We start from the raw sequence: 12,008 nt of genomic DNA, 5'->3' as shown, positions 1-12,008 counted from the left end.
TACTCCAACCCTAATTATCTTCTCTATTGCCTTCAAATGAGTCTCTTCCAATTGTAGTATACACCTACTTAACAGTTTCACATGAAATTGCTCTGTGCATGATTTTAACATTGAACAGTTTATTGTAAACGGGTTAACACTTTTGTTAAAATACCGGGCAAAAACATTTCATAGAGGCGCATTGAGCATTTGTACACTAATATTTTAAGAGCCTAATTTCAGGGTACAGGAAACTCTCTTTTAACCGGCACCTAAATATCCAAAATCTCTCTTAACCGGCAAAATTCAGGTGTAGCTTCAGGTATGTTTTACTATATATTTTAGTAGCCGTGTAACCGGGGTTCCTGCGACTGTGGCCGTGCAACAGGGACTCCTGGATCTGTGGCCATGTAACCGGGACTCCTGCACAAGTGCCGTGTAACCGGGGCTCCTGCACCTGTGGCTGTGTACGGGGCTCTCGTACCTTGGCAAATATACCTCTCTGTAATCCGGACTTTTTGATCAACCGGCACCACACCGGTCCCGTCGGTGCCGGATAAAAAAGAGTTTCCTGTATATATATTTTTCAGTCAACTCCGAATTTCCAATAACCCTAAATTTGTTCTACGTTACCATTCTTAAGCAAGCTCTGTAGCAAGGAACTTGTTGGTCCATGTTATTATTGATTAAAGTGGGAGGCTCACAATCATAAGAACATAAAAACAGAAGAAATAGGAGGAGGAGTGATCCATTCGGCCCTTCAAGCCTGTTCCGCCATTCAATAAGATCCTGGCTGATCTTCTACCTCAACTCCATCTTCCCACACTATCCCCATATCCCTTTGCTTCCCTTAGTAGCCAAAAATCTATTGACCTCCGTCTTGAATATACTCAACGACTGAGCATCCACAGCCCTCTGGGTTAGAGAATTCCAAATTCTCCCTTACGTTAAAAAGAACACATTCTTTTACAAAAAATTATGATTAATATTAACATCGCTTTGAACACTTAAAACAAAATTGTAGATTCTCGACTGGAAAGTTGGTACGTGGTAGTATAAAGTGGAAAGGGATGTATAAAAGGATGAAAACATTTCAAAAAGAGCATGTACCTTCCTTCGAAAGAACAAGATGCCTCACCTGATGCCAGCAGGTCATTCACAAGCACTAGAAACTTTTCATCAGCTACCTGAGCATCTGTCATTAGGAATACGGTGCCCACATTCTTGACCCCAGCCTTTAAGTACAGATTAGCAAGGTCAACCTGTAAAGGGAGAAGCCAGATTATTAACAAAGGTGCAGTGATTGCCATTTATCTTATTGGACTGCTTAAGAAAGAACTTGTACTGCCGGGAGCAAGCGGAAGCCAAGCACAAACAGCGGAAGGCGTGCACGTCAACCCAAGCACCCCCACCCACCTGCCCCTTCAACCACCGTCTGCCCCACCTGTGACAGAGACTGTAGGTCCTGCATTTGACTCACCAGTCACCTGAGAACTTATTTTTAGTGTGGAAGCAAGTCATCCTCGGTTCTGAGGGACTGCCTAAGAAGAAGAGAAGATTTATATAGTGCCTCTCAAATCTTCAGGACATGTCAAAGCACTTCACAGCCATGAAGTACTTGTGAAGTGTAGTTACTATTGCTATGTAGAGAATGTGGGAGCCAAAATATGCACACAGCAAGATCCAGCTATTAGATAAATTAGCAAATAATCTGTTTTTATTGGTGTTAGTTGATGGATACATGTTGACTAGGATGCAAGGAGAACTCCCATGCTCTTCTTCAAATGGTGACATGGGATCTTTTACATTCAACTGAAAGATGGTAGACAGGGCCTCAGTTTAATATCTCATCCAAAAGACAGCAGCTCTGATGATGCAGCACTCCCTCAGTACTGTACTGCATTTTGTGCTCCATTCTGTGGAGTGGAGTTTGAACCTACAATCTTCTGACTCAGAGACAAGAGTGCTACCACTGAGCCAAGGCTGACCACAAAGTAGAGGATAACATGTAGTCAGGAATGTGTTACAGCGAAGATAACGCACAGATATTAGTGTGTAATATAGAAGATAACATAGATATTATTGTGTAATATAGAAGATAACACATGGATATTATTGTGTAATATAGAAGATAACACAGATATTAATGTGTAATATAAGAGATAACACATAGACAGGAGTGGAATATGTAGACGCTAACACAAACTTTACATGGAAATGAACACAGAGAGGAGTAGGTTAGACAGAAGTTAACACAGACAGCAGAGGGTTAGACAGAAGATAACGTGTAGACAGGAATAAGTTACACAGAAGATAACATCAACAGAAGTGGGTTGCACAGTAAATACCACAGAGAGGAATGGGTTACAGACAGCAACAAATTGAGGGATTCATCTGCCATTAGAAACAGCAAGAGTAAAGTTGCAGCTGTTTACCAGTGACACATAAATCCTGTTCCAAAATGCATGTAAAACTGCTTTAAAATACACCCATACTTGATTTATTCTGCACCACATATACAGAAATGTTGACAGTATCAAGATGAATCAGGATCAGAAATGTTGCCACAGTATTCATATTCAGTTTGACAGTATTTCCCACTGAAACAGGTGACTAACATATATCACTGTAATACTCAATCCAGTGATACTTACTGTAAGTCTCATCGCTGTACTGTGGAATTTAATTTAATTTAATAATATCTCCTATTACATAGCTCTCAAGATCAGATCACTGATATGAATGAGATTTATGGTCATACAGAATGAGAATAATCACAAACCCATTTAAACATATGGAGCTGTAACTGTCTGTAATGGTGAGATGTGCTAAATATGAGATATGCGTCAGCGGAAATGAGTGAGGCTCACTTTACGTGAGTGAGACGTGATAACCACTAATTGAATGTTGAAGTTCTTTGCTCTTCCCTTTTATTCTTCCTTTAACTCTTGCCTTCTGCTTGGAAGGTTTGGGAAATGGAATTTCTCATAGCTGCCTTAATTGTCACTTCACAATTGGCTGACTGACCCATACATTTCCCTCCCTCCCTCCCTCCCTATTGAAGCAGAATACTTTATCACCATTAAGTGCTCCATCTGGCTCCCTGCCTGGCAGCTGGCAAAACTCCAACAAGGACAGGAGAGTTTATGCTTGAGCTTAGGTCGCAACTCATTCCCAGAAGTGAATGCTTGAGTATTTATTTTCCTAATTAAAATTTTTATTTAAGAGCGAATACTGAGAAATTGGTATTAACAGTATATGCAGCTGAAGCGAAAGCCTTAATGGAAACATTAGTCAGAATAGTTGCGCCCAAACCATGTTGCATCAGTTGACTCACTTGCATGGTAAATTCTTAATATACAGCTTATCTAGCTTACATACATGACATCTCCCACAGTAATTCTGAGATAGATTTAAATAACATCTTATCACATCTCTCAAAATGCTTTCAAAAACAGTGCATTAATTTGAAGTACAGTGGCTGTTGGAAATGTGGTAGCCATTTGGCACGTAGAAAGATTCCACAAAAAGTGCTGGGATGAATGACAAGTTAATTTATCTTTTGTGGCATTTGTTGAGGGAGAAAAGTTGTCCAGGACATCAGGAGAACTACTTACTGGCAGTTTCACAGAGCTGTCAACATCAGGGAGACATATGATCAAAAAGACAGATTCCAAACCCATTTAATAAACGGAGGCATGTTTACTTCAGAGTGAGATCTGCCGAATCAAAATGAGTGAGTCCTGATGGGTTGCTTTTCATAGTTGAACGTATTTACAAATAAGAGCTGAAAACATTTAGACTGCCTTTTCTTGCCATCCTGTCACTGCTCTCAACCTCTTAAGCAAGTGATTAGCTTTCACAACCCTGGCATTCTGCAGGTTTGATTTGGGGGAAAAAAACTTATCTGGAAAGTAAATGAAAGCTTTGGCAGACAAACAGCAGCAAAATACAAAATCAGCCTGAAACCTCCACAGATCTTCATTGCATTCACCCATTTATATGTCAACTTTTGATAAGTTGGTTACCTCCTTGTACCAAAACAGCTCCATTTTGAGTTGCTCTTTAATCCCCTCCATCACTTTGCATTCAATTTTTCTCATGGATTTTGGTGCTGAAGCATTCCAATGAAATGAGACATCTAGATCATATTAAACAGGAATCCCTTTCATATCATATTAATAGATCATATTTAGTCAACCCTTTTTTGTTGAGGAAGAAATGGCAAAACCCCTCATGTCTTCTCTTGTGGACTAACCCAAAGTCACCTGAATAGCGTCTTTATTTCACATGACTTATTGAAGATTCTTTTCAAGAAACAGACTGTTCAGCATCTTTAGACAGCTGTGCTGTGGATCATTCTGTGCATTTAGAAACACACAAGGAAAGCAAAGCACACACATTTTAAATTATTCAAATGATGTTTAGTTGGAGTCTAGGGCACTCTCAATATAGTTGATGCCATTTAATAAGGTGGGGGCTAAACATCCTTTTATAAGGGATGCCTTGTCGGGGACCAGTTGATTCATTGTGTTGTTCAATTGGTACTGATGTGTTTTGCTTAATGGGAAAGATCTGATAAATAGGACAATTTAACATCCACCTGGGCATATCCTAATTAACTTCTAAAAGGAGCTGTGTAAAATCTTAATTTACTGCACAAGGCATCAAACATGAAGAGGATTCACTGGTAGTAATGAAATGGAAAGGAGAACAACCCCAGCTTCTCCAGTCTATCAATGTAACTGAAATCCCTCATCCCTGGAATCATTCTCGTAAATTTTTCCTGCACCCTCTCTCAGGCCTTCACATCCTTCCTAAAGTGCGGTGCCCAGAATTGGACACAGTACTCCAGTTGAGGCCAAACCAGTGTTTTATACAAGTTCATCATAACTTCCATGCTTTTGTACTCTATGGGCAGGATTTTCATTGGGCCGTGGAGGCGGGATTGGAGGTGTGTGGGGGGTTAAAATCCCGAAATCGGGGGTCCCGTCACCATCCCGCCCCCAACTCGCCTCCATGCCAGTTTCAAAGGAGGCGGGTACCCGCCCTGCATTGGAACCCGCCTCCCAGAGGCGGGAATGGGATTAGTGCCAATTAACTGCCTGTTAACAGGTAGTTAACAGGCAGTTTTTAGCCTAATCCCTATTTTTAATGTTGAAGTGTGGGATTCCCGACGGCTCCAAACCACGCCAAGTTAGAGGAGGCGGACCGTCGGGATGAAGGGCTTGGAGGGGTCGAGATGTCCGGTGTTCAGGTGAGTGATGGGTGCATGAGTGCAAAGGTAAGTGTGTTTGGTGTGTGTAAAGTGTTTAAAGAAGTTAACATACTTTTACTTACTTTTACAGCCTTCCTTCCTTCAGGTCTCGGGAGTCCCTCATCTCACCCGCACAGAAAGCAGAATGGCTGCGAGCTGTCAAAAATTGCAGCATTCAGCTTTCTGTTCTGGGGAGATCTCTAAATCTTCCTGACAGGAAGGAATTAACTTGGAGTACAGACTGTCAGTGTTTGACAGATTCAAACAGCTGTGAAACACTGATATTTCATCTGTCAAAAGGTCCTGACAGATGAAATTTCAATCTGTGACGTCACCTGTTGCCGGGTGGCCCTTAATTGGCCTGCTGAGCCCGCTGGGTGGGCTCAACAAGATCAATCAAGTCTAAATCGCGTGGGTTGGCTAGAACTCGATGGAGACAGGACCACAACCCCAAAAGTTGCAGTCCCGCCTCCAACCCGACTCCTCAATGAAAATCCAGCCCTATATCTCTATTCATAAAGCCCAGGATCCCATAAGCTTTTTTAACTGCTTTCTCAACCTGCCCTGCCACCTTCAATGATTTGTGCACATATACCCCTAGGTCTCTCTGTTCATGCACCCCCTCTAGTATTGTACCCTTTAGTTTATATTTCCTCTCCTCATTCTACCAAAATGTATCACTTTGCACTTTTCTGCGTTAAATTTCATCTGCCACGTGTCCGCCCACAATTACAATGGGAGATTAGGAGAACCCTGCGGAAATTTCAGGTGATGTTTTTTGAGGGAACCGGCTACTTCTCTGGCCTGGACCTCACTGGTGGGACCCACATTCACCTCACTAGGTGTGCCGATCTCAAATGAGGCAAAGGAGTGGGACTTTCTTGTTTAGGGAGTTACTGCCCTGGCTGTGCTCCCTCGACATAATTTGCTCTTACAAGCTATAGAAATACAGGTAGACTACCTTTTATCCGAACTTCCGAAAACCGAAACCCTCTAAAAACCGAAGGTTTTTTCGTTCAGTGAAAGTCGTGTGCACGACATGACCAGAGTGGCGCACGACCCCGACCCCCGCCGCCGACCCCCCGCGGACCCCCCCGCGGACCCCCGCCGACCCCCCCCGCCGACCCCGACCCCCCGACTCCCGCCGACCCCCCCGCCGAACACCCCGCAGACCCCCGCCGACCCCCACCCCCGACCCCCCGCCGACCCCCCCCGCCGACCCTGACCCCCGCCGACCCACCCCCGACAAATTTCCCAGTCTTATAAAATACCTTCCGAAATCCGAAATTTTCCGAAAACCGAAACACGGCTGGTCCCGAGGTTTTCGGATAAAGGATAGTCTACCTGTAGTACAACTGGTTTTCCACCATTTTCTGGGGCGAGGTGGGTAGGGCTCTGCTATCACCTACCAGAATTATGCTGGGAGAAAGGTGAAACCCCTCCTCACCCCCCACCCACCCACATCCAGCATCTAACCCACTGCACCAAAATATAGCTTTTCAGCTTTACGTCTCTGGCTATAAGAATGACCGGGGCGACCTGTCGATGTCGCTGTCTAACCAGCCGTAAGGAAATGCATGAGAAAAGCTCAGGCTGACTGTCCCGCTGATCCCTCCTGTGGGAATGCTGCTGTCAACTGCTTGGTACCGCCAACCACAGCACCACCGAGACGGGAAACCCACTGAAGGAAGTCCTGTGATCATGAGCACGGCTTCTCCCCATTCCATGTCACCTTTGTGCACAGCTTTCTTCAAATTGAAAGCGTATTCTTATAACACTGGGGGGGGGGGGGATTTGATCCAAAGAAAGTGGGAAAAGCCCATTAGTCAGCTTGAAAAATTCTTAACCCATGTTTTACAGTGGTCATCCACATCAAATTGATATCCCAGAGTTTATTACCTTTGGTTGCCATGGAGGCCAGGGAGAAATGTCAGGAATCTTTCCTCCTTGAAGGTTTGACTGTGGTTATTTTTCTCCCTGGGTGCCCCTGACAGTACAAATTGTGCAATGGAAGAAGTGGGGTTGGACAGACCAGATGCCTCTTTTCTTTTTGTTGTGTGCACTCCTGGGTCAGTGGTAAATGCCAGCCTGTGTTACAGGGACCGAGATGCTCCTGGCTCATGCTTACCTTTAGATCAGGAATCCCGTAGCCTTTTCGTAAAGTGATCTGGAAGACCTCCAATGAACTGATGAAGGCCGCAAGCCTCGTAAGACTCTGTTTACCACTCCCACCAACGCCAACAAGCAGGGCGTTACCTCTGGGAGACTCCAAAATCCGGTTAATTCGGCAGCTGCAACAAATCAAATGGGTGAGGAAATGACTAAATTTTTACATTTCTTTCACATCACTAACAGTACCGAGGTGAGGGGGAAAAAAATACTTTTAAAATAAATAAATTAATGCCTGTATTCTTACATGTGGCTCATTGCGTCCTCGAAAAGAACCAAGCTCATGGCTGCATTCACTTCATTGCAACTGTCTAGAGCTTCCATCAGGATTTTGTTTAGGGACTCCCAGTCCTGGACAGGCATGTACTTGGGTTCCCCAACCCCACAAGCAAAGTGGCAGTACATGTTTATAATTTTAGCCTTTTCCAGTGTCTCCTCCATGTCCTGGGAAGCAAAAGCCACAGGTCACTTATTTTTTAAGGAATCAGTTTTGGGGTTTTTTAACCGCAGTGATTTTCCTTACCCTTTAAATACTGGTGCAGTGTTTTGATTTGAGTAGGCCTGGATCATTAAACCTGCACCAGGTAAAGCACATCAGCAACAATTTCCTCAGCATGAAAACAGAGCACTCACTGGGGGGTCATTTTAATTTTTATCGCCGGCCGAAAATGGACGCAATCGAACCGGCAGCCCATTTTACACCTCACCCGATTCTTTTTTCCACGCAAGTCCAAATCCCTATCACCGTTTTTTTTTTTGCCCCGTGATAGAAGTTAAAATGACCCCAATGCCCCTGGAAATAATCCCATTGAAAAAAAATAAAATGAACCTTCTCAGAAGAAATTAAATCTGGATTCTGGCTGAGTCTTGCACATTGCATTGTTTCTAGCACAAGCATTTGTAGAAACTTGTGGGGGGAGGGGAGGTTGCACATAACAAGTTTACGTTAACAAAAGACACCAAGGTTGCTGAATTTTAAAAAAAATTGTTTTTGCCCATTTTCTAGTATGTTCTCTCTCAATGGGGAATCCAGGCACCATTCTGCGGCAGAATGGATGGGCTAATGGTTGTCTTCCAGTCCTCTGGTGCTCTGTAGAAAGTGGACAAGGGAAGTTGTGGAAGGGGTATGGTTGGTTATTGCTCTACTTCCTGTTTGATGGCCTAGACGAATAATCTCACCAAGTGGCAAATCACAGCACATAAACTGTCCTACTACATCGTGGTGCCCTCTTAAAAGACCTGTAGCGTGCAGGAAGGAGGCTGAGGATAGACCTTTTGAAGATTGGATATATTTTTGTGTATTTCTGTTTGTATCTAAATGGGAAATGTTCATCTGCTTAAACACAATTCCCCACTCCCCAATATATGTTAATGATTTAGACAAGGGAACTAGATGTAATATCTCCAAGTTTGCAGATGACACAAAGCTGGGTGGGCGTGTGTGCTGTGAGGAGGATGCCGAGAAACTCCAGGATGATTTGGACAGGTTGGGTGATTGGGCAGATGCATGGCAGATGCAATATAACATGGATAAATGTGAGGTTATCCACTTTGGTGTCAAAAACAGGAAGGCAGATTATTATCTGAATGGCAATAGATTGGGAGAAGGGGAAGTGCAACGAGACTTGGGTGTCCTTGTGCACCAGTCGCTGAAGGTAAGCATGCAGGTGCAGCAGGCAGTTAATGTTAGATCCGTGGTTCAGTGGATAAATAATTACATGGATGCTGTACATAAACAAATAACAGGTCTTTACTGGAGGAGGGTGATCTCTAGACTGGGGTACAGAGGCATGCGCACAGCTTATATACCGGTGTGGTCACTGCCGGTACTACAGTATACAGGAGCTGTAAAAAGTAGTTCTGACTTAAAGCACATACACTACAATTCCTCCCTTTTTAGATTAATAATACCCCCTTAATATTCAAATAACAATTACATTTTTACATGTACATTCAATAACAAAAGTCCATTTATAGATTCAGTCTTTGGGGCGGCTTCCTGACCCTTTCGGGATAGCGCCTTTCCGGAGGTTCTTGTTCTTGGTGCAGAGGCGATTCTGACCCCTTTTCATCGGGTAGTTCATCGGGTTCCACTGCTACTGGGTCTGAAGTAGATGCTGCCGGTATGTCGGGTTCATCCCCAGGTACTCGAGACATGGGGTTGACGCCTTCCTGTGATGGTAAGATCTGATCGACGTGGCGTCTCACAATGTTCTCCCCGACATCCACTGTGTACATTAATGGCCCCTGCCTTGTACATATCATTCCGGGTTGCCACTTCTCTGTTCGATAGTCACGGGCCAAGACTGGTTGCCCTACATTGAAGCGCCTTGTCGGCTTCTCATTGATGTGCTGGAATTGTTTGTCCTCAACATTTCTTCGCACATTTGGTCTGAGCAAGTCCAGACGAGATCTCAACCTTCGGTTAAAGAACATCATGGCCGGGGTCTGGTTGGTAACTGCATGTGTCGCGTTTCGGTAGGCTAATAAGAAATTGTCCATCTTATGCTGTAGTGGAATTTCATCGTCGCACATGGCCTTTATCGCCTTCTTAAAGGTTTGTACGAACCTCTCAGCCAATCCATTGGTGGCTGGATGATACGGGGTGGATGTGTTATGCCTTACCCCATTCCTTTTCATGAATTTTTGGAACTCGTCGGACACAAACTGTGGTCCATTATCAGAGCAGGTCTGCTCTGGCAAACCGTTTCTGGCAAATATGGTCCGTAGGACTGCAATCGTTTTCTCTGTAGTGGTTGAAGACATCTTTATCACCTCAGGCCACTTTGAATGAGCATCCACTGCTATTAAGAACATTGAGTCCATGAATGGACCAGCGAAATCAATGTGCACCCGTTGCCATGGAGAGGAGGGCCACTCCCATGGGTGTAGAGGGGCATGTGGTGGTGCATTTTGGACCTTCTGGCATCCTAAGCAGCTCTTAGTTAGGTCTTCGATTTGTTGATTGATTCCCGGCCACCACACATAAGCCCTAGCAAGGCTTTTCATTTTCACTCCCCCCAGATGACCTTCATGTAGCTCCTTTAGCACTCTCTCCCTTAACTTGGGTGGAATCACCACTCTGGATCCACACATCACTGTCCCCTGGCATACTGACAGCTGTTTTCTTCTGGATGAGAATGCTGGCAACAGTGAGTCGCCATGTGTTGGCCATCCCCTCACCGTCAATTCATATACCCGTGACAGCGTCGGATCATTGCAGGTCTCCTTCTCTATATCCGCGTTTGTTACTGGCAATCATTCAATTATCGACGAATGAAATATCTCGATAGGGTCCACTGCTGGTGCTTCCTCCACCGTAGGCAGTGGCAGGCGCGATAGCCCATCAGCGTTCCCATGCTGTTTCGTGCCTTTATATTCTATTTCATATTGATTCACCCCTTGAAACAGGGACCATCTTTGTAACCGCTGTGCAGTCATTACTGGTATGCCCTTCTTAGGATTAAAGATGGAGACAAGTGGTTGGTGGTCAGTCAGCAAGGTGAACTTCTGCCCATGCAGATAATGGTTGAATTTTTTTACTCCCCATACTAGGCTGAGGGCCTCCCTGTCAATCTGGGCGTAGTTGCGCTCGGCTGAGGTTAGTGACCGAGACGCAAAGGCTACTGGCCTCTCCAACCCGTCTGGGAATTTGTGCGACAGCACCGCTCCAATGCCGTAGGGTGATGCATCACATGCCAAACAAATTGGTAGTGCTGGGTTGAAATGGGCCAACACCTCTTTTGATGTGATCAATTCTTTACACTTCTGGAAAGCTCGTCTACGTTCGTCATCCCACTTCCATGGTACCCGTTTGCAGTAGGGTGTTCAGCGGGTGTAATACCATAGACAAATTTGGTAAGAACTTGTGGTAATAGTTTACCAGCTCGAGGAACGACCTCAGTTGTGACACATTTTCCGGTGCTGGAGCCTTGACAACTGCCTCAATCTTGTCAGGGGACTTATGTAACCCCTCTTCATCGATGACGTGGCCGCAATACGAGATCTGTTTCTGGAAAAACTCGCACTTGTGGCGATTAGCTCATAGCCCATATTCCTTTAATCTGGCGAGCACCTTCTCCAACTTAGCGAGGTGATCACCGTCATTTTCGCCCGTGACCAAGATGTCGTCCAAATAACACTGGGTCCCTGGAATCCCTTGCAGGACCTGATCCATCGCCCTTTGCCAGATAGCCGGAGCCGAGGCTACTCCAAACACCAGCCGGTTGTATTGATAGAGACCTTTATGGGTGTTGATCGTAAGGTAATGTTTCGAAGCTTCTTCTACCTCCATTTGCAAGTACGCCTGGGCTAGATCAATTTTGGTGAAGCGTTTACCACCAAATAGCGAGGCGAAAATATCCTCAATTCGTGGAAGCAGATATTGCACCGTGTGAAGGACTGGGTTCACTGTCACCTTAAAATCCCCACAGATGCGGACCTTCTTTGGTTCCCCAGGCGTATTACTCAACGACCTCTTCATTACAGGAACGATGGGTGTAGCTCACTCACTCCAGTCCACGTTGGACAGTACTCCTGAACGTTCCAACCCTTCCAGCACAGCTTCAACCGCTGGTCTGATCGCATAAGGCACTGGTCTGGC

The 12,008-nt window shown here is 44.8% G+C and overlaps 1 protein-coding gene across 1 annotated transcript in view; it reads right to left on the bottom strand.

Annotated features, from left to right (window-relative positions):
- Nucleotides 1-12,008, bottom strand: part of LOC147102690 (dynein axonemal heavy chain 9-like) — a 394,408-nt gene that overhangs the window by 301,598 nt on the left and 80,802 nt on the right. The window contains exons 9-11 of the mRNA XM_085963406.1: nucleotides 7,653-7,849; nucleotides 7,365-7,527; nucleotides 1,118-1,241 (exon numbers count right to left, since the gene is read on the bottom strand). Of these exons, the coding sequence (XP_085819532.1) occupies nucleotides 1,118-1,241; nucleotides 7,365-7,527; nucleotides 7,653-7,849 (484 nt within the window). The remainder of the gene's footprint in view (nucleotides 1-1,117; nucleotides 1,242-7,364; nucleotides 7,528-7,652; nucleotides 7,850-12,008) is intronic.

The sequence above is a fragment of the Somniosus microcephalus genome, chromosome 21 (assembly GCF_052327205.1).
Source record: "Somniosus microcephalus isolate GS21.2 chromosome 21, FLI_Smic_1.0, whole genome shotgun sequence".
Lineage (NCBI taxonomy): Eukaryota > Metazoa > Chordata > Chondrichthyes > Squaliformes > Somniosidae > Somniosus > Somniosus microcephalus.
This window is presented reverse-complemented; position numbering and strand designations above follow the sequence as displayed.